General features: G+C 40.8%; 1 protein-coding gene across 3 annotated transcripts; it reads right to left on the reverse strand.

The window, feature by feature from the left end:
* Positions 1 to 10,476: 10,476 nt before the first annotated feature.
* On the reverse strand, positions 10,477 to 22,112 carry anxa5b (annexin A5b). Of its 3 annotated transcripts, none has more exons than XM_033625281.2 (13): positions 21,976 to 22,112; positions 21,660 to 21,701; positions 16,561 to 16,645; positions 16,080 to 16,174; positions 14,223 to 14,336; positions 13,981 to 14,071; positions 13,677 to 13,756; positions 12,746 to 12,796; positions 12,067 to 12,160; positions 11,877 to 11,972; positions 11,707 to 11,765; positions 10,773 to 10,895; positions 10,477 to 10,676 (listed from the first exon to the last, which is right to left on the reverse strand). In XM_033625281.2, exons 2-13 carry the CDS (start codon positions 21,660 to 21,662, stop codon positions 10,614 to 10,616), a joined length of 954 nt encoding a protein of 317 aa, XP_033481172.1. In that variant the 5' UTR covers positions 21,663 to 21,701; positions 21,976 to 22,112; the 3' UTR covers positions 10,477 to 10,613. The 3 variants fall into 3 exon arrangements, with proteins under 3 accessions (XP_033481172.1, XP_033481171.1, XP_033481170.1); XM_033625280.2 differs by having other exon boundaries at positions 21,660 to 21,704; positions 21,976 to 22,110; XM_033625279.2 differs by lacking the exons at positions 21,660 to 21,701; positions 21,976 to 22,112 and having other exon boundaries at positions 16,561 to 16,654.
* Positions 22,113 to 23,289: the final 1,177 nt, after the last annotated feature.

Below are 23,289 nucleotides of genomic sequence, written 5' to 3' on the forward strand. Positions count from 1 at the left end.
GAAACTTCTCCTGATTAAAATTCCTTCAGTGTTCATTGTTCAGGATGGTTTAACAAGGAGCTGAAATGTCTGCTGAACAAACAGACCAGGTGAACACCAGTTGAAACAATGTATAAAGCAGTTTCATGTTACAAATCAGTGTTTCATTATATTTGTTTTATTTATAAGGACAACGCACATTTATCAACATTTCCATAAAATGCCAGCTGGCTTATTTTCAGCTGCAGTCCTTTGGCAAGATGTTTTAAAACCAATAAAAGGATAAAATTCACAGTACAAATTCACAGGACAAAGACAGCATAAAGATATGAAGACAGTATTAACCAGTGATTTAAACAATTAAAAACACTGAATGAAGCAGTTTCTTGTTTAAAAATTGAGTGTTTTTCTGATGCTGCTCGTCACAGGGGCGCTGCTAACTGTGGTGGCCGGCATGAAAACATGAACGGCCCTATCTAGAGCCAGTGTTTGGTTTGTCCGTTCAAGGCTACTGTAGAAAAATGGCGGTGCAACATGGCGAACTCCATGGACGAGGACTCCTCATGTAGAGATAAACAGCTCATCTTTATGTAACAAAAACATGACCATTCTTATTGTCAGGTGAGTATACACAAAGAATACATATCAATATATCCCTGTAAATCCTTCACACTGAGACAGTTTCCTCTGTGTGTGTCTTGTGCCTCGGAGCACCTGCAGACCAATAACTTTCCAGAGCCGATACTTATGAGGAAGCTCTGTAATGCTCTGTGGGAGAAAATGGAAAGTGCTTGAAGTGGTTTAGCGGCAGTGTGGCTGCTTCATGTGTTATACATTAAAGTCCTATGGTGTTGAAAAATAAGGAGCTTGAGTATAACTTAAACTCCAGACAAGACTTTCAGTTAGAGGGCTGGGTGTTAAAGTGACTTCCTGTTTGTTTCACAGACTCAAAAGGCCACCATATCTGAAGGACCTGATAAAAGATCTTGTATAACAGGTTGTGGATTGTTGCATTAGTAACATGTTTGCTCATGATAGCAGGGTGTGTGTGTTATTTTCTGCCTCTGTCATTAGAAGGTGTTTCCACAGGAATTTGCTTGTAGGCAGTGCCAATCTGTACACTGAGTATATCAAGATATCGTCACCTCCACGGTGAGGACCACACCTGCAGATTAAATGTCAGTTACCTTCCTGCTCTCTGGTTTCCTTTATAGTTTACACATTATAGTTAATTTTGTCCTCACTTAGTTTGTTGACCTTTTGACCCCATAAATGTCACATTCACACTGCACATACATCAGCAAACATAGCTAATTCAGCCTTAAAGTAACACTTTATTCAAAAAATGATCATTTGTATATGATTTCCTCACTCTGCATCATGTTAAATTTGTAGAAAGAAACCGTAGTTTTTCTCGCATGCCTCCGCGGTGAATGAAGAATCCAAAAAACAGAGAAAAGTCTTGCTTAATTGGAGCAAAAGGGGGCCACATTTAACAACAGCAAAACTACATCAAAACATCCATTTACAAATTATCACACATCTTATCCAAACACTTAGGGCCAGTCCCAATACCCCCCCTTAGCCCTACCCCTTGGCCCAACCCCTACATTTGCATGTTCCCGCGAGGGGTAGGGGTGTCCCAATTCCTTTTTGCGTGTAGGGGTAGGGGTCATAACGAGGGGTAGTGGGTATGAAACTAGCCCTTTGGAGCAAGGGATTTCAGATGCTGACTTGCTAGCTAGGGGTAGAATCACCATGGCTACCACCGAGCAAGAGACGGGGAAGAAAGAAAGTTCAAACATAGCTAACGTTACTGTCACCAGGTTGCTTGTTAGCTAGCTAGCTAACTAGCTTGCATTATCTGGCCTCTGTCATCTGTCCTGTTCTGCAAAATTGTCAGACTTTTCACATTACGATAACACGCCAGCTAGTATAACTATGCTGCCTTGTAATGTTAGCTGGTTAGCTAGCTAGCAGAAGTCCCCTGTCGTCTGTCGTTCATCAAACGAAGCATGATGAATGTGGCAAATGCGATCGGTAGGATGAATGAGACTCCATTGTAGATGCTGGTTGGAAATGTAGATGGCTCACAGCTTCCTGTTTAAAATAGTTACGTACGCGTGAATGTAACCAACGCGGTGACGTAGTGAGTGGTGTCCCAATTCCTAAGGAAAGATTTCTACCCTTACCCCTCATGGCTTCATTTTGAGGGCCAAGGGGTAGTGGGCAAGGGCTAAGGGGTAGTGGACAAGGGGGGGTATTGGGATTGGGCCTTAATCCAATTCTCCAGTGGCAGCCCTAGCACATGTGGTGCACTAGGCAATGCCTAGAGACTAAGCCAGCATTGCAAGTCTCATTGATCGAGTTGGATCGGTATCGAAATGTCTTTTTGCTCAAAAGGTGACACACAATGACAACGTCAACTTCAGAGTGACAGGGGTGCTGAGCAGGATGCATACCAGCCTCATCCATCATTAAATTTGTCTGTTGTGACGGAGGAGCTCTTTACAACAACTGTGACTCGACAGCATGGTTGTTTAAGGGCCAAATAATAGACGTCCATTTCTCATGCTTCAGTGTTGGAAGGCCACATAGCCAGAGTAGCTATGTAGTTACAGAGGCTACGTTGTTACCACAGTAACCCACGTAGATAGGTTGGTGCTGTCTGGACCCACAAATACAATCTGATCACTTGCAAATAACAGTGGACAGTCCGCCTTAAAGATCTGATCTGAGATTTGCCTGTAGTCTAAATGTAGCCATAGAGTTTATATCAGTTTACTTGACCCTTTTTATGGAACTTTTTTGCATATTTTGTAAATTTTATTTTTAATTTTTCAGTAAATAAAATCTTTTTGAAAATGCACCTGTGACTCCTCGTGCTTGCAGCTGTGTCCCTCACAACCACACACATTCAAAAAAGACAGTGATACACAAACTACATGTCAAAGCCACACTGAGGTGTTGCTTCATATAAGTTAAAGATCAGAGGGGAAAGAAAAGATTTTCATCCACTGTAACTTACTGATCATTATCTTCATCATCATTGTATGGGAGTGTTTTGACATTTTCAGTGTTGCAGTGCAGACTGAACACTGCAGGTTAGATATTCAGAGAAAAATCAATCTGGCTTTGTCAGTTTACATTTACCTGCAGACGACATTGACAGAAAAAAGTTAATTATTCTCTATAAAAATCGACAGCGTCTGGAGCTTCTGATCAGTGATGATCTCAGAGACAGACCTATTGTTCTCAGAGGTCATTCAATTCAAACAGGTCTGACGGAGTACACTGACACCTTTACTTTATTCTAACCTCATTTCCTGTCATCTCTCTACTGTGCATGTTAATATAAAGGCAAACAAATAAGAAATAAATTTCAGTCTCGAGCCAAAACTGAATTACCTCACTGATGTAACTTAAGTGATTTTGTCACCCTTGTTAAACCCTTTATAGCCACAAAACAACTATGTTCCCAGGCTGAATAGTGCTTGTTATAACTAGCACATTAAATTGGTGAAGAAATCCCTGAAGGGAAAAACATTGTGGTCAATAACCATCAGCCCATCTGAGTCATATCTAAGGCATGTACGCCCTTTTCCCACTCCTATCCCATACAATGGCTGCATGTCCCGTCTTGTTTCTTTTTCTCTCACTGGGTGGTGGAGTGATGCTTTACAAACTAAACAAACACCTGTGGCAGTGGCAGTGGCAGCAGCCTTTGACTCCTCTGTTTAAAGCATTAAAACAACTTTTTTTTTTAAAGCCCTCTGAGGTTTCACGGCTTTCAAGTAAAAGCATGATCTCACAAACAGCAAGTGTTTTCTATCAGCTCCTCCATCTGAAGACACAAAACTGAGCATTAAGTGTTTTCCTGGTGAAAGGAACAGGTGCAAACATGTTTACCAGTCTGTTGTGCTTTAGACTTAAGATGTTAAGTTTTTTCTTTCGGTGCTGACATTCTTCTTGTACCCTCTTTGATGTCTTTGCTTTTTTTGATACGAAATGAGGGAGGAAATCAGATTCATTTGTTACCTAAAATTTAGGATTTGAAAGGCTCTGCTGCTGCTGCTGCTATGAAGTGACAAAACACAATCTGATGTGACTGTGTCCCTGCAGTTGTCTCTCCTTAACTTTGGAACTTAGTTTTGTGGAAACCTTTATAAACTGACTGTGTTTAATAAAGAAAGAGTTACGCTCTCTGTTTTGTCACTTCATGTTGTAAATGTGGCACAAATTCTAACTGAATTCTCAGACAAATGGCAAAAGGAAGTGCAAATTTCTGTGTGTTTGGACCAAACAGCAACCTCCGGGACTAAAAAATGAAGCCAACATGGAAGTGCCATAACTGCAGTTCTTTGAGCGGCCACTTGGGGCTGGCTCCAGAAGTCTGTCAGTCCCCATAGACCCCAATGCTAAAATGCCCAACTTTACAGCAGAAATAAACATGTTTTTTTTCCTTCATGACAACTGTACAGAGGATGAATTTTTATATAACCCACCTACTTACATTTTATTAAGGTTTAAAGTTAAACATAATTAAGGGCAGGCTGCTTTGAGTGACAGGCTGTCTGCTGATAGTGACCTTGGCTTCTCAGTCAGATCCACCCCTCACTCCACAGCTCCAGCCTCTCACCCACATATGGTCACTTCTGGCTCCAAAAATCCAAGATGGTGACAGCGAAATGCCGAATGTGAGACTTCAAAACAGGAGTCCACAAACCAATGAGTGATGTCATGGTAGCTAGTAGGTAGGCAGCACTAAATCTCCAATAAAGAAATGAGTGCAATTAGATGACATAATTCTTCATGAAAGTCAAGATTAATTTGCCTGTTTGTCTGTTTACTTCACACTTTGTTACCTTTTGCTTTTATTGACACACTTTCCAGCTAAGGCAAGCGTAAAAACTTTTAATCCTAAGATTTTGCAGAAAGATTGGTCATGAGCCAAAGGACAGGTGATCAACTGTTCAGGCCTAGTGACAGTAATGCATGTATGTGGTCCCAGCAATTTAACATTCATGCTTGTTAATGCACACATTGAGAATGTGCATGGAAACAGGCGGACAGAAACAGACCTAAAGCAAGCTACCTCATGATTCTCACATCATCTTCCCTGCTTTGTTTCCCTGCTATATACTATCTTGTCATTTCAGATCCTACCACTCCCTCCTGCCCTGCAGTAACACAGTTCCCGCCATTCACCATCACCTGATCCTCCCCGCCTACCTGCTCACCTGTTTGCACCTCCCTCATTAGCCCCATAGTATATACCGCTTTCAATCATTCCCTGCTGTCCTGATTGCCTATTGTAGGAATGCCTGGGTGGGTGTTAGTGTTGGTGTAAGTGTATGAGCACACCTTAGGAATTTGGGTATTATGTGTTTGTGACAGCTTGTACCACCAGATTACTCTGAAAGTTACGCATTTGTGGTCATGACTTTATGTCAGGTCACAAAAGCAGCCGAGAAAATCAGCCCATGGCTCTTTCATTTGTTAGATTGACATAGTACCATCCACTGCTTTCTTTATCTATAGAATCATAGGAATTGTTTTATTATTTTGAGATATAAAATGTCATCACTTCATTATTTTATCCTATCAGACATTTGTGATATTCTTGTCATAATCTTGTGTTAGGTAACAGTGACCTTGACCTTTGACCTACGGCCACCAAATTCTGAACAATTAATCCTTGAGTCCAAGTGAACATTTGTGCCAAATTTGAAGAATTTCTGTTAAGGTGATTTTGAGATATTGTTTAGAATGAGGCGGATGTACGGACAGAAGGACAACCGGAAATATAATGCCTCCAACCACAGCTGTAATCCGCATGGAGGTATAATAACTGTCAACATCACTGCTCCACATGTGTAACATGTCTAATTTTAACATGCTTCACAGTCACAACAATAAAAATATTAGTTTCAATATCCATAGACCACTGCCTCCCCATAGTCACTTAGATCTTTTCCTCTCGTCATCACAGTCCTGCTCGACCTCTTTGTACGTCTCACAGAACATGATGAGAGGTTAATTGCTTAACTGTATCATGTATGGCTCTGTGGAAGCATCTGGATTTATTGTTTTTCAGGCAGGCGCCCCATGTACAAGGCTGTTGCCGCAGTGGCCTGGGTTCGACTCCAGCCTGTGGCCCTTTGCTGCATGTCTCTCTCTCTCCCCCCTCACACTCGTCTGTCCTATCTATTAAAGGCTGAAAATGCCCAAAAAAATATCCTTACAAAAAAAAAAATAAAAAAAATAAATAAAAAAATTGTCACCTAGCTGCATGTAAACTTTAGATCCTGTGTCCTTGTAACTGAAGCTCATCCAGGGTCTGTTGAGTTTAACGCGATGTCATGTTATTTTTACCATCAGTTGTTACATTTTGATTAATCATGCAATTGTTTAGTCTATAAAATGCCAGAAATCTCACTTTTCAATAGGACCCAAGGCTTTTCATGTTGCTTGTTTAGATTTGCCAACAGTCTAAATTAAAACAAAAGATAATCAGTTTATTATAACGAGTGGAGAAATTAGTATTCAGATCCTTTACTTTAGTAAAAGTATTAATACTGTGCTGATTCTATGCTGTAAAAATACTTTGTTAGTAGTAAAACCCCTGAACTGAAAATGTACAGTCAAGAAATGTATCAATCAAATCAGTGCAGAAAACTTTAAATCAATTTAATGAATCCAAGTAATTAAAATAATTTAAAGTAAAAGCAGCAAGTCAAATGTTAGAGGCTGGAACCATGAAATGTTTTTGGATGAAAGATGACAAATGATTATTAGAGTAGTTGCCAATCAACTGATTGTTTCAGCAGCAAAAATCCTAATTTGTAAAGTAACCAGTAACTTAAGTTGTAAAGTAGTTGTAGCAGAGGAAAAAGAACAATATTACTAGTGAAGTAGAAGGAAAATGTGGTATGAGATTGAAATACTCAACTAAAGTAAAAGTAACTCAGACTTCAAGAACTTAGTTTCATCCACCACATAACATAAAACAGAGCAAAGGGAAAAATCCTCACATTTCAGAAGCTTTTTTGGCTTAAAAAATAACAAAATTATTAATCAACCATCAAAACAGTTGCTCATTACTTTCTGCTAATTGACCTGTAAATAAATCAACAAATTGTTTCAGCTCTGTCAATACACCAGCAGCTGTGTGCAGCAGAATAATATCAGCTTTTGGCAGGTTTTTGAAGTTGGAAGTTGAAGCAGAAAAAACTTTTTCAAGATGAAGTTTGATTAAAGCAATTTGTCATTCAGTCTTTTTGCTTCTTTCATTGTAGATTTTAATCTAACATGGCAGCTCCTCTAAGCTTTGCTGGAAAACAACCTACAGTCAACTTGAACTTGAACTGGCCCTGCAGTCTGCAGAGCCTCCGTCAGTGTGATGAAGGAGAGGAGGGGTGCTGGGTGTCAGGAGGGGTTGGAAAAAAACATCAAAACACAACTCAACGCTTCACTAAGTACTTCAGATTTGACCTACAAAGCTGACTGGACACATGGCCACCCAAAAACATGTAGGGGCAGAGCAGTGGGAGGAGTTGGAGGTATTGTTCCTCCTGTGGCTCGAGGTGGTCTGACCCCCACACCCTGCTGTTCAGACCTTGTTATTGGCTGCTGGTTTCTGTGGCAACAATCAACGGCAACCGCCTCTGTGAAAAGAAATAACAGAAACGTAATGTAACAGGACCTGGGATCACCCCTCCTTCAACCCACACGCTGACACACATGGAGCAAAACATCTTCCTTTGAAATCATTTTACTGGCAGCAGTTAACAGTGAGAGTCAGTGAGGGTTGACCCAAGACGCTACACTGAAACCAAAGAGGAGACAAATGAGGATATAAAGTGTCAGCGGGGAAATTACACCAAGCTCCTTTAGGCACAGTTCATGCAAGTAAAATGACACCTTAAATCAAAACTAAACACGGAGGAACAGCGTTCAGTTTTTACTGCACAACATATCTGAAACAAGCTGAAAACTTTAGATCTGCTGCAGCTCTCAGTTCTTTTAAATCAGGACTTCAAATATTCCTGTTTACCAACATTTTATTGAGTTTAACTCGGGACTATTTATTCACATCATGCACTTTTTTCCAGTGTGTATGATTTAGGGGAATATATTGGCAGACATGGAATATAATTAAAAATGTTGGCCCTTTCGTCTGAGCTCGGACATCTGAAGGGAGCTTGGAGTAGAGCTGCTGCCCCTTCAGGGTCAGTTGGGGTGGTTCAGGCATCTGATCAGGATGCCTCCTCGGGCCCCCCGTCAGAGGTGTTCCAGGCATGTCCCACTGGTAGGAGGCCCCGGGGCAGACCCAGAACACGCTGGAGGGATTACATATATCATCTGGCCTGGGAACACCTTGGGGTCCCCCAGGAGGAGCTGGGAAGTGTTGCTGGTGAGAGGGACGTCTGGGGTGCTTTGCTTGACCTGCTGTCCCTACGACCCGGCCCCAGATAAGCAGATGAAAATGGATAGATGGTCCTATTGTTTTGGAGAGGAGGAGACCTCTGTGGATAAGTCAACTCCTGGTAAAAGAAAACTCCTAAACAAGGGAATCTAAAGATTATTTTTTATGGCTTTTGGGGTTTTTATTGTGCAGCTGGAGATAGAAAGGAAAGTAGGGAAAGACACACAGCAAAATGCTACAGGTCTGAATGAACTGATGCAGCTGCAAAGAACTTAAATGACCAGGTGAGCTAGCGGTCGCCCCACACTGAAGGAATTCTAACCAGGAGAAGTTTCATCTGGTTGTAATCTGCAGTCTTCACCACTAGATGTCACTAAATCCCCCTAAATCTTACACACTGTACCTTTAATGCCTCTGTGTCTTTTATAAAGCACTTTAAAATGCCTTTGTTGTGGAAAGGTGCTGAACAAATAAACATCAATAACAGTCAGTTATCAGCAGAACAACATGCAGCAGTGAAGGATTTACGTTTGTGATGTTTATGGGAGTTAGTGGGAGTGAAGGAATGTATGTGTCATCGAGTATTTAAAGGTCCAGTGTGTAGGACTTGGGGGCATCTACTGACAGAAATGGAATATAATATCCACAGCTGTGTTTTCATTGTTGTATAATCACCTGAAACTAAAAGTTATTATGTTTTTGTTACCTTAGAATGAGCTATTTATATCTACGTACAGAGCAGGTCCTCTTTCAAAGAATCCACTGTGTTACAGTAGCCCAGAGTGGACAAACCAAAAACTTACTCCAGATAGGGCCATTTAAGTTTTGGCATCGGCCATCATAGTTCTCTTACACATTTGGCACACAGGAAAGATTTCAGTTCTGCAACCTCATTGTTAGATGCTGCTAAACACGCTAGACCTTTAAAGGATCTGTTCACTCATATCACAAAATAGTTTTTCTCACTTGCTTTCTATGGGTTTTAAACAAATCACTAAAATATTATCCATAAAATGTATTTCAGTACAGAAAATGGTTTGATTATGGAGAATGCTGCCTTTCAGAGAGGTGCACACTTGTGTTTTAAAACTGCGGGGTACACATATGAAACAGGGAATTTGACGTCCTTCGCCAGAAAACTCTGAGCATCAAACACATAATTTCTGCATTCTGGTGAATTTTAATACACCAATTTGTGCCTTGTCTGCATCATTTAACACTGTAGGTGTCCTCTGCTACTTTCATTATTTTCATTGGGGGTGACAAATACGCATGTTCTTAATACCGAGACGGGATGTGTCCCCAGGGTCCCTCCCACAATCTACGCCTATGCCTGTATGCTATGCATTACGCTATTAAATTATTACAAATAACGCATAAATTTAACTGGCACTTAAAACTCGCAGCTGGTCAAAGTAGAGTTTATTTTAACAATGTACTTTATATATTATTGGGAAGTTTAATCTGTAACAGTTTAAAAAAAAGATCATATGTTTTGTATGTAAATTCTTACTTTGCAAAGTAAGCAGCTGTCAAATAAATGTGGGGGAATAAAAAAGTGTAAGGAAGTGTAGGAACCATCTAAAGCTGCACAAATGTCTAAAGATTCTACTTCAGTATAGTAGAGTCAAATACTGTACACCTGTCTTCCAGCAGTGATGACCTTATGTCTATTAAAGCAGCTCTATCTCCCTCTAGTGGCTGCAGGAGGTCAGTGCATGTTCAACATAAACCAAACAATAAATCAGTACATGTGTTGCGCAGGAGAGGAATGGCACTGTGCTCTTGTACTTCATCAGTTGAAATGTTTATTATTGCATATATTGTTTCTGCCGTTCAAAGTGCAAACAAAACAACTGCAGTCTTTCGTAATACAAATGAATAACATAACATTGGTCAGATTGAAGATGTTAGTGGACCAAAAGCTGCATCGATTAATGTGGACGTGAACAAAATGTTAGCTACCTTTCAAAGACATTATTTGGAGTCATAGTTTAAAAAAGACCTGATTGGGGTGTCTCTCTCTCTTTCGCTCTCTGACACATGCAGACAACAACTTTTTATTGTGATGGATTTGACTTTGTGTTAACTTCCTGTTTCAGTGAGCCAATGTCCAAAAAAAAAAAAAAAGAAAAAAAGAAAAACAGGCCGACTTAGAGAGGAGGCACTTCAGGTGTAGTTCCTATTTTATTGCTTGTTGCCATAGCTACGCATCATCTCCACCGCAGAGCAACAGTAGGGTCTTTCTGAAGTCGCCACCGGTGTCTCCCTGTAACATAAACACAAAGGATTTAAGGAGCTTCATCGGTGTAGAGCAACTTATTTAAGTGTGTGTGTGTGTGTGTGTGTGTGTGTGCGCGCGCACCTTGATCATGGAAAACAGAGAGCAGGCGAACATCCTCCTGAATTCAGTTCTGATGTCCATCAAGTCCACCTCACTGCGACTCACCATCACTCTGATCAGGGTGTCATCATCAGTTCCTACACCCTGAAACACACACATAAACACACCATGACTGTACGCTTCATGAATTTATAACTTTTAAGTGACAGTACAAAGTTAAGTATAATATTTAGACATAGTTCATGTGCAGCTGGATCCAGATCTGCACAATTGTTTAATAATTGTGATACATGTGGTGTTTTTTTTTTTAGCCTAGTCGCCAGAAGAAAATGTTGGCATTTTAGGTTTCTGCCAACCACGAATACTTTTCATACGTATCATATCAATGTTTCTAAAGTGTGTATAAGCTGTGAAATAACAAAGTTTTCTTCACAAATTCAAGGTAACACAGTATGACTACTTGTTTTACACATGGTCATTTTGTGGGTAAAGTTTTCCTTTAATGGCTTTGTTTTTTTCTGAAAACAGCTGCCTGCTGCAGATGAACACAATGCTCTGAGTGCAGTGAGAATGAACCCAAATGGTGTTGTTACAGCAAAGCAATGAACTGAATCTCACAATAATGCCCCATAAAGTCTACTGACTAAACTAACTTTGGGCTAAGAGGAGTGTTTCCCAAGCTATTTTAAGTTTCCAAACAACAAACTGCAAAAGTGCAAATGCACATGTGAGTTGAGCTAAATGAGTGTGTCCCACCTTTTCTCTATTTCAATTCACATATCTGGGTTTAAAGACTTCCACAAATGAAAACCACAATAACAACATCAATTAAGACTTATTTCTCTCACAGCTATGAGTTCCATTTTGTTGTATAATTATTACAACAGATTTTATGGTGGTTAAACAACATTGATGACACTTGGTTTCCCATTTTGGGCATCTCTTCTTGTCTTACCTTCATTGCATAGTACAGCGTCTCAGCAAAATAGGCTGGAACGCTCCTGGCACACTTCACTATGAAAACAGAAAAGACAGGCAGTGATTAAAACATCTCAATCGTTATTCATTTGAAGTCAAAATGTCTCAGGAAGCTGACAACAGAATCAGCCTTCTGTGGTTTCATACCAACGGCCAGCAGCAGATCCTTCAGGCCTCCAGATGTTTCCCTTTTGATGCTCTCCTCCATCTCGTATCCAGTCATCTTCATGTAAGCATCAAATACTGAAACACACAGGTTCACAATCAGTCTGGATATTACGTGAAACTGCAAACAGGTGCTCTCTAATTCACTGAGCTCTCAGACACACGGACGAACCTCTCCTAAGATGCTCTGGACTGCGGTTTCCCAGGACGGTGACGAACAATTGTTCATCAGTGCCAAACTTCTGCTCTCCTGCTTTGAAGAGGGCCTGAAACCACAGAAACAATCACATCACGTACTGTTTGTCCTGCTCTTCTTCTACATTTCAGAGGAAAATATTATACTTTGTACTTAATACGTGCTGAACAGACTGAGCTCTCTCAGAACCTCAGTAGAGTTTGTAGCCACAGAACAGATCAATGAGTCAAAGAGAATTTATCAGCGACACTAATAATAGGAACGGCAACTCAACAAGTTACAACAAAGACTACTCAGTACTAGAGATGAATCATGTTCATGCAGATAACGTCCTGATCAGGAAACATTCAGCAAAGTAGCAACAAGATCTAGAGCAAAGGTAAGGAGGAAAATAGTTCACATACTCTTTAATTTATTGCTCCACCGAGACATTTTAAGAGAAATGTTACTCCCTCCCTCCACCCAAAGGCGTCATAACCTCATTATCATATGATCATGACTGCCACCCCCTCCTCCAAAACACACACAAGCACCCTTCAAAGACCAGTATTTAGATCTGATCCACAAACACATGTGACAGTCACACCCTCAGACACAGAGACAAAGACACCATTGATGGTGAAGATCAGAAATATTTACTGAACAGCCGACCCACCTGAGCGTCACTCTCAATGTTTCCCTCCTGGACCCCCCTCTGCCTGTTCGCCTGAGGAGAGAACAGATATTTATGTTTGAGAGAAGCAGAGTATGAGAGAAGAGAGGACACAAGGAAAAGAGATAATGATAGATGAGAGAAGGAGAGAGGAAACAAGGAGGAGAGGAATGGAGAAGAGACAAGAATAAAGGGGAGGAATCGAAACAGGGATAGAAGAGAAGAGAGGACACAAGGATAGAGGAAAGGCAGAGGAGAGGAGAGGAGAGGAGAGGAGAGGAGAGGAGAGGAGAGAGGAGAGGAGAGGAGAGGAGAGAAGAGGAGACAGGACAGAGGAGAGGTGAGGACCGAAGGATAGAGAAGAGGAGATAAGGATGGACTAGAGGAGGAAAGAGAAAATAAGGACAGAGGAGAGGAATGGCGAGGAGACAAAGATAGAGGAGATGAGGTGAGACAAGAGTAGAGGGGAGAAGAGGAGACAAGGATACAAGGGAGGGTAGAAGGAGTAAGTTCGGGTAGAGGATAGGACATAAGGATATATGAAAGAAGAGTAGGAGACAAGCATATAAAAAAGAAGACAAGTGGAGACAAGGATAGAGGAAAGAAGAGGAGAGGAGACAAGAATACAGGAGAGAAGAGGAGATAAGGATACGAGAGAGGAATCAAGGATACAGAGGAGGAGAGAAGGGGAAACAAGGATAGAGAATAGGACATGGGATATATGAGAGAAGGGGAGAGGAAACAAGCATAAAAAAGAAGACAAGTGGAGACAAGGATAGAGGAGAGGAGTAGAGAGGAATAAGGATAGAGAAGAGGAGTAGAAAGGAGACAAGGATAGAGGAAAGAAGAGGAGAGGAGTAGAGAGGAGACAAGGATAGAGGAAAGAAGAGGAGAGGAGTAGAGAGGAGACAAGGATAGAGGAGAGGAGTTGTACCTGCAGCAGAATAACCAGGAGTCTCTTGAAGTGACCTGAAGTGTCACCACATACATCCTCCTCCAGGTCGTCATCGTACTCTGAGGAACAGACATGTTTATGTTTTCTTTTAGCCCTGATCTTTAAAACAGGTTTCCACATTTTTCACACTTTTGTAAAGTAATATTTTGTCCACCTTTGGGAAACATCTGTCCATCAGACACATTTTTGAGACGTGCATCCTTTTCGTAGTAAACATAAATGATGACTTCTGTATCGTGCCGTATTAAGTGTGTGTGTGTGTGTGTGTGTGTGTGAGTGTTACCCTGTCTATAAGCAGCGACGATCTCCTTCACCTGCTGAGGTGTTCTGGAGGAGAGGATCTCCACCAGGACCTTCTCGTCTGTTCCTGCCCCCTACAGGTCACAGAGGGAAACGTCTCATGACATGACAGTTGAGTTTCCAGCTACTCTGTGTGCTAAAACTTCACCTCTCTACTCAGAAACTCTTCAGCTACAGTACGTAAGAGACTGTATATGTGTTTAATCTGGCATCTGCAGCACTTACCTTGATGGCATTGCGGAGTGATGTCACATCATAAGCGAGGGGTGGGGTCATCAGAGCCACGATCAGGGTTTCAAATTTGCCACCCAGCTCTCCCTTCAGGTCATCTACCAGATCCTGTCATGAAGATACATCATGTACTTTAATTAAATCCTGTGTGTGACAGCTGTGTTACACTATTCAGAGAAGGATTTCATGGTTGTCGTGTACAGCTGGATTATTTTGTTACGGTTAACGTGTAGTCCTGTCGTGTCAGGTTACAGACATGGATGTTCCGCTGATGATTTGAACTGACTGGTTTGACTGAGTCCAGCTGGAGCTTTGATGTTGTGTGAGGTCACTGGGTTTAAAGGCCTGAGTATGCTTCAGACGCAGAGCTTGTCGGATCGCCCAAGGGCCTGTGTCCACACACTGTTTTCTTTTTCAGAAAAGCAGTGGCAGGGCATTAGGGAGTGTTTCATCCCAGGGGTGTTTTTGGCAATTTTTCCTTATCTGCTGTGAGGGTCCAAGGACAGAGGGTGTCAGATGTTGTAAAGTCCTCTGAGGCAAATTGTGATTTGTGGCGTTCAGCTTTCTGAATAAATGTAACAGGGTCAATTATACAGCAGTAATATGTGTAATCAAGTCAAATGTATATTTGTAATATTAAGTATTATAATTACACAAAATTTGTTTTGGTTGTTATTACGTGACACGTCTGACGTAACGTCTGATACTCGATACTCAGTTTCTGTACCCCTATGTTCACCTTTGGGGGTACCCCACCCCACCCATAAAGGGGTGTCTCCCACCTTGCCTCTCCCCTTTTGCTGTTGTACTTCACGGGAGAGGTAAGCAACATTGCTCTTGTGGTACATTCTGTGTTTTAGCGCTGCTGAGCTATGTTTACAAATTCATTTTATGCTAACATAATCTTGTGTCCCTTAATTTGTGTGGGGCTCGAATTTGTGTGGTTGTGTTCGACTGAGGATTTTGTTATTGCCACTTGCTGTCAGGAATAAACGGAGACTGCCTCCGAAGATATCCATGGTCTGGGCCTCTTTATATCAATACAATACAGACATCACTAGAGTCCACTGGTTACATAAATTTGAATTGGAAGAAAAAGAAAAAAAAAATTATGACGCACTACGCTGGGTATTGTTTCAATGACATTATCTTGACATTAATGTTAGCTAGGTGGCTAACATAGGGCTACGAGGAAACAGAGGGGTGACTAAACAAGTCTACAACAAGCTCACAACGTGTACAGTGACAAAAGCACATGAACCAGTAACATTCAGTGTCCGGCCAGTCTGCTACAGCTCTGGATAGACAGTAGCATGGTGAGCTAGGAATGGCTGAAAAAAAGATGCTGGGCATGGCGCTTTTTCTCGAGCCGGCCCCATGCAGCCACATATCCTGTCTCCTTATTGGGAACAATTGAAAAAGGTGCTGATACCCAGAAAAAGGGCCCAACAGGGTTTGTGAGATCCAACAATGATCATTTGTAGGTAGCGAGTTGGCCAGTTGTGTGATCCTAACCGTGTTTTCTCAAGGTCTCTTCATCACTTTTGATGTGTAAAATCAAATGCAGCTCCATGAATGCTTTTGAGGAAAGACTGTCCAAATATTGGATATTGGCTGTTCAACCAGGAACTGTGTACTCTGCTAACTTTGAACACTGACATAAGAGCTGATTCCCCCTATATCCAGTCTTTATGCTAAGCTAAGATAAACATTACATAACATAATTATGAATGTATAAACATTATGACTTCAAACGCAGAGAAGTTCGTTTAAAGCATACTGAGGTGTTTTCAGGTTGGAGCTCTTGTAATATGTGGTCATGTGATTCAACAGCTGCTGAGGTAGTCGAACCTTTCCAAACAGAGTCTTGTAGGCGGTCTTGATCTCCTGCCTCTGGGCGTTGCTGCGAGCCACCAGCAGCTGCAAGATGGAATCCTCATCAGTCCCTACGGCGACAAGCACCATGGTTACTCAGCCGAGCAGCAGCATACACATATTACATAACAATGAGTATGCACTGTTGAGGTGCAATGTTGATTACAATTATTCCAGCCACATAATTACGGCCTTCAGTCGAGGTCAGCAGATGTTTTTTTTTCTTACAGTGACTCAAGTTTCATCTCCGCTGTGTTTATGACTCACTGCTGTCTGTTTGGGTGGAGCCCCGCACAGACAGCAAGTATTACTACAGAGAGGAACTCCTGTAAAAACACTCTCTCATTGGTCAGCTGTAGACAGAGTCTGTGAGAGTTGTACTACTGACTGACACGCCCTCATGGAGTCAGATGACACTGTGCTGCTGACAGCAGATGTGCACACGCAAGCATCTTACCCAGCCCCTTCATGGCCTTGTACAGGACCTCAGCATCTGCGCTGGCGTTGAAGTTTCCACTGGGTTTAACGGTTCCTCTGGTGGTCTGCAACATGGAAAAAAATGCACAGAGGAGGATTACTCAGCTGTATATTTATGTTATATGTCTATTTTTTCTAAAAAATTCCGTATTGTGGGACAGCTGGTATCCCCATAGACTCTTATCCCAAATGATGTGCCTCTATACTGTATGTCTAAATACATTTTAATGTTCTTTCAGCTGCAACTTATATACGTCTATGTGATGGAGCGGCTCTGTCACAGACTGGGCAGCACACACACAGACACACACCCACACCCTGACCTACACACACAATACATTCTCCGCTCCTTTCCATTCTTGCTAAATAGTTAATAAACCTGGCTATTATCCGTCCTCCCTTCACCGTCTCAGTAGCCCAACCAAGGATGCACACTTGGTCGTTCTATTTTCATCATACATCCACATACAAGTGTGTTGTATATTCGCCATCCGTCTCCCATCAATGAGTTTGTTTGGCAAAACAGGGGTGTAACATTTCCTGTTTAATTGTATGTTCTCATGCACATTCATGATCACATGAACTGCATCATTATTGTTTTTTTCTGTGGCAATCAACTTGTTTGATCCGAGGAAAATATAGGTGATCCTTGTTTTATATATATTTGGGTTTAAGAAACTTTAAATGCTTATCTGGTAAGAAAATGTGTTGCATTTTGTTAAATATTAAACCTAATGGGAGAGGCTACTGGTTTATAATGGGCCACCTTGGCCCTGATGGAGTCAGTTATGACTTGGTTACAGAGACAGATCATCTGTTAAGCTTACAAATTGCATATTGACTGATTTTTCTAAAGACATTTATGTTATTGACAAACTCATTTTTTGTAATAATTTCAAATCTTGTATATAGATTATTTTATTTTTCTCTTTTTTATCTGTTCATTCACTTTTTTGTAAACATCCTGTTTCCACTTAAGGAGGCCAGGGTAACAAATCACACCATCAGAATATTCATCTTCGACCACGCCTGTTTTTCCGACTTCTGGGAAGTTTGAAATAGACCTCTGCGACATTGTTTACAACTGTAATACAATACTGTTTACACAAATCTATATTACTTTATTTAGATGTTGTTCATTTATATTTTAAGCCCTGTAACTACTTTGTGTTTTGCGTTCAGATTCTGTTTTTACTTGCACAATTTTCTTTTTGTTAAAGGAATTTATTGAGCATTGTAAGAGGGTGTCTGAAGCCTAAAATTTTCATTGCCAACAGCTGCTTCATTGTAATTTCTGTGCACATGATAAGAATAAAGAACTGAAAGAAGAAGAAGGACTTCAACAGATAAAACAGAACAAAATACTACTGTCCTCTAACTGTCGTGAATATCTACTTCTTCTTGTTTGATAAATAAAAACAATAAATAACTCTTACAAACTATACACCTGTACTCAGTGAGTTAGCTATAGAAGCAACATGACTCGCCCATCATACCTGCACAATCAAGTCTTCATATATAATGAATAAAGTAAATGAACTAAGTGTATCATTGCTCTGTTTGGCCTCACATGTATTAAATACATAATGACGTTGCTGCAGGGTTCAATTAACTGTCGCAGTGGTGGGTTTGTCATGTGCTGGTGGTGGGCGTGGTTTATAGGGGCATGTCGTGAAGGCTTCAGACAGAGTGTGGCTGCATGTCTCATGCTCGGGCATCAAACAGGAAGTAGATGTAAAATGGGAAGAAGTTTCTTCATGTGTGTTACTGTAACATTGTTTATGCAAGCAAGACAAATTTGCCTGCAAGCGAGTTAGTACAGAAAGTGCGTCGTTCTTCTGTCTGTGGCTTCTTGTCAGATTTAAATCTGTAGTTTCATGCTGGAATATATTATCTCTGCATTCCTTATATGCATGGCAGATCATACTTAATCAATCTCTAGATTCAAGCTTCAGATAAATATTACATTACATGTCTCAGATTCCTTATGTGCATCATGTCCTCAAATACTGTCCCTCTGCTCAACCTTTATAACATTACAGAATAAACTGAATTAGTCTGTAGACATCATGTGTACATTCTGTACATATAAAATACTGTATCTCATATTTGCTATAAGAGTGCGCTCATCAAAGACTCTCCTCCTTTCAGATGCACTTAGCAAACTTAATGACTTGCAGACTTACAGCTCCATTAAATGCATGCAGATGTACACACAAGCTCTCACATCAAACCACTTATTTCATACACTCCCCTTCATAAACATCATGTTCCCACATCATATTTTAGCCTTGGAATTGCTTCAGCGATTCAAATGATGGGTTATTGGGCTAATAATTCCTCTGAATGTGGAAAAAGTTGTTCAAAGCAGCAGACGGATCGATGCTGAGAACAGTACAAGTGCGATAAGACAGAAAAATATTAACTTTAAAGATTGATTTTAGTTTCTGTATCAATCAGTGCTGCACTCATTCCAGACACACCCTAAAACTACGACACATTAACAATAAGATAGCCAAGTGGCTGTGTCTTATTTCAGAGGGGAGGGATGTTTAGAGAGGAAAACCACGGGAATGTCTCTGGAATCTGACCCTGAAAATCTGGAAAGAGAGAAAAAAAAAGTGGGACGTCCACAAAACAAGTTGCTGTGAACAAGCAGGATTCTGTCTTTTTCTGCAGGGAAGGAATTCGCCAAAATGTCCACGAGCTCTCCGTCCTCATAAACACACTCAGCCCCACAAGATAAAGAGAAATCTAATCAGCGTGCAGATGACTGACCGGACAAACAGTTGAACAAGGCGACATTTAGAACAGCAACACAATGCAGATCATCTCCCCTGGAAAGGGAGACACAGTTTTAGCTCCTATAGGGAGTTGTAGAAGTTGTGGAGCGAGTTCAGACATGACCTGAGGCTGGGGGCGTCTGAGGGAGGTATGTTGACCCTCTGTTGTGTAAGCACAGGCTGTCATGACTGTATGTCAGCTTTAAGGCACATAAAGTGACACCAGACAGTCTACAATATATGATGCAGCCGCGCTTGTATGAAGGGTCTCCTATCTTATTGTGAAATGATGCATTTTACTGCCTGTATAGTTGAGCTTGGATGTGAATATCAGTCTTTGGCGTATCAATACTTCTTTTACTGTAGACAAATCCCCTAAAAAGAACAAAGCCAACAATGTGTTAGTTCATCTCTCATCAATTTCTGACTTCCTCACCATGTTTGTGGCACTGCAAGCAGAGCTGCAGCTACTTCTAATGACCCAGAGGTCATGGAAATTTAAAGTGTAGTTTACATTTTTAATGTTAAGTAACACAGAAAGTTAATACTTGTACTAAAGACTATAGTTTTTGACTAAAGTGTCCTTTTCTTTGATGATATTCAGGTAAAACAAATTACAGAAACACTGGTAATTGGCGTTTTTAGTGAGGTGGGAGACGTTTTGTGTCTAAACACTGTTTAAATAATGTTTGCATATTTATATCATCTGAATTTTTCAACAAGGAAGAAGAAGAAGATGTAATTTAATTTCTTTTTTGTGGACAAATCATAGAGACAAATCAAAGAGGCACAAGTTATTATTAAAAGGAGGTTGTTACTGAAGTCTTAAAACGTGTCAGGAGGTGATCTTTAAATGTCTGAATACGAACATTTCACAGTTTTCAGTGTGTGGACATGTAACTGTTTTTAAATGGATAAAAGAGACTGCCTGAATTTGATGTGAAAAACATATAATTTACAAGAACATTGTACAAAAGTTCAGGTCTCTTAAAATGACTGGGGTGGGGAGGATAAAATTCTGGCTACAGCACAAACTTACAACTTAAATCTTTAATCACGGGTCAAAAATATGTATCCGCACTTTTATAAAAGGATTTCCTGTAACAGCTGAGCACTGTAGTTTTTAGCAAAGTTTACTAAAACAGGAGTAGTGCTGCATTTGCTAATTTGTTTACAACTTTTTTTAGCTCAAGGACAGTGTACAGCATTGACTCAAAATAAACTACAGTGCCCGGGAACATTTCATTCACTGAAAGGTGTGGCTTACTGATGTGTTTGGACAACAACTGAGGTCTGTGTCACAGGGGAATACTCTCTGTCACGCTGCTGCTGCACAAACACTTGTTATAGTGGGATCAGTTCATTGTTAGTTTTGGTCTTTTCACTACGGCTGCTGGCAGTAAGAAAAAGTCAGCAATATCACAAGTGCATGCTGAAGTCAGATCTTTGCCTATAAGACCCGTTAAAACTGAGGTTTGTGAGCATTTCCTGCCAAAGACAAGTTTGGTTTGTAGCCACAGACTAGACTGTCCGCAGAGAGCAGCAGTGTTGCATCACCACAGCTGATTATCATCAATATAATCACATTTTTTATGGCAACGTAAAACTCCACCTCGGTTAAAGAAAAAAGAAGAGGAAGAAGATGAAGTGAAGTGTTTCCCCTTTAAGAGTGGGAGGGAGGGTGGATTTAAACTCCAAGCTAGACGTGGAAATGGGTGTATTAAACACAGAGAGAGGTGGAGAGACAGAGAGACCCACCCGAGTGGAATGGAGCCCACATGAGTCATACAATAAACTTCCCCAAATGAAGCCTATGTGTCGCCTCACCAGTATTAACACGCTTAAAAGTGATGTTTCATCAGTAAAAGTGTCACTTCAATAACTTCTATGTGAAATACACTTAATCATAGCAACAAGCTACTTATTAAACTGTACAAATACTTTTCTTTATCTTGGACAGATGTGCTGCCACATCTGCTACATGTACTGAAGATACTGAGCTTTTGTGTTTAATGTTAGCTGACATTTTATCAGCAGTTTTATCAGCAGTGAATAAATACTCACAGTTTGTAAACTCTAACCTACATTTGGATCAGATGTTAGCATTACATAATGTGGATAAAAGTGGGCGTTGTCTTGGAGTTCAGAGGGTAAAAATTAGTCACACATTTGCATAAATAACGGATTTTGCAAACACTAGTTAAACAATTATTACTTTAATTATCAGTTTACTATAAAGTTTGCCGTGTTTCTTTAGGTTAACAGCTAAAAAATGAGTGAAGTGGAGATGACTCACCATTTTGTCAGTTGGGAGTTTTATTCAGCGGAAGAAGAAGATCTGCTGGAGACAGGAAAAATGTTATATAGCGATAAACACCAGATGTGTTCAAACTTTAAACATCTGCATAAACTTGTTCTGTCTGGTTGTTATCCGGTGCCTGACTTGTCTTTGGGTGTGTGTAGGCTATCTGTCAAACTTCTTCCGCAGACCTGACATGTCTCTGCTTTGTCCGCAGGTAGACCCTGTCTGTCCCCGCTCACCTGGCGGATGCTGCTCAACTTATATCTGTAGGTTAAAGCTGTAAAGTCAAAATGGCTGCGGTGAAACTTACCGCTGAGCTGAAGCCGTCAGATGAAGCTCGGTGAGCGGACAGAGACCCGGCAGAGAGACAAGAGAGGAGGAGAAGGAAGACCGACGGCAGAAACCCACGGATAAAAACTCTTCGTTGTGCGCGTGAGTGTGTGGGTGCGCGTGTGTGGGCCACACCCCGACGCTGGCACAGCCCTGCTCGTGAAGCACTCTGGGAAATGTTGTTTCAGGTGTTGTGAAGCTGCTGTGGCTCCAGACATGGAGTTAGTGAAACAGATAAAGTTTGTTTTCATCCTGTTTCATGTTGTGTTTTTCATAACAGCAGCAGAATGATATTATATATTATTATGTTTTTGCTTTTGTCTCTGAGAGTTACCTCTTACACACAGTAATCTGATCCACTGTCAACATTAAAATATTGATTAGTGCAGTAAAGTGAACAATGGGCTGACAGACAGCAGTAAAGTCTGTTTGCATTACGCTCACACCCACAAGTTAAAGACCATAAGATCAAGCTCCAAATGTTAAGCTGCTCCTTCTTTGTTTCTTTGTCAGGTGGTGAAAATATCTAAGCCATACAGCTATTGTACAATGTGTTACGGGTTGTACTGGGAGTTTAATAAAGCGCAATGTTTCATGTAGCATATTAAAACATAGATAAGGGCAAATTGCTCAAAAATATGTTTAGTTTTGTCTAGATCATTTGCCAAATTTGTTCAGGTCAAACAATAATCACAGTTCAGCCCAATCAGCAAAAGAAAATGTTGGCATTGTACGTTTCTGCAAACCCCAAATACACTGCATTTGCAGGTTTCATATCTATAAGCTGCAGACCACTGCTCAAAACCAACACTTGGTTGTCTTTTGGCGACCCTTTACGGCATTTCCACTGCTGTTTGTAGCACCAAACCTGGGTGTTTTTTATACCTGGGTCTTTTTAGCAGCACATCAAGGAGTTTCTCAGCAGTGTTTGTGGCCCTGAACCTGGGGTTGTTTTGACCAACTCATCGTGGCATTTCCCAGCAATGTTTGAGTCACGTAGTCACAAAGCAATCCCTGCTTTTCCAGCAGATCATGTGCCACCAAACGTGGGTGTTTTTTTTAAGCTAAACCATAATCTTTCAAGTGATTTTTGTGCCTAAACCTAACCACACCTTCACCACAGCCTTGTTAAGAAACATAAAGTTTCAGTGTATCTGCTGCAAAAAATGTACAATGCAGCGTGCTCTCTAGTCTACTAGTCCACTAGTTCAACTTAAAAAATTAAGAGCACGATTTGCATGCGTCTTTTTAAGTTGTTCCAACTCTGACACTTTATTGAGTCAGTCCTATGAGA

This window comes from Epinephelus lanceolatus, chromosome 3 (assembly GCF_041903045.1).
Source record: "Epinephelus lanceolatus isolate andai-2023 chromosome 3, ASM4190304v1, whole genome shotgun sequence".
In the NCBI taxonomy this organism is placed as follows: Eukaryota; Metazoa; Chordata; class Actinopteri; order Perciformes; family Serranidae; genus Epinephelus; species Epinephelus lanceolatus.

What these genes read in the sequence shown, in the direction of transcription:
- anxa5b (XM_033625279.2), bottom strand. Translation starts at nt 16,654, where the DNA reads ATGTTGCAGACCACCAGAGGAACCGTTAAACCCAGTGGAAACTTCAAC. An exon ending in ACAAGACTCTGTTTGGAAAG is followed by an intron (nt 14,337 to 16,079) that starts GTTCGACTACCT and finishes TCTTCATGACAG; the next exon opens with GATCTGGTAGATGACCTGAA. An exon ending in TCCTGGTTATTCTGCTGCAG is followed by an intron (nt 12,797 to 13,676) that starts GTACAACTCCTC and finishes TTCTCTCCTCAG; the next exon opens with GCGAACAGGCAGAGGGGGGT.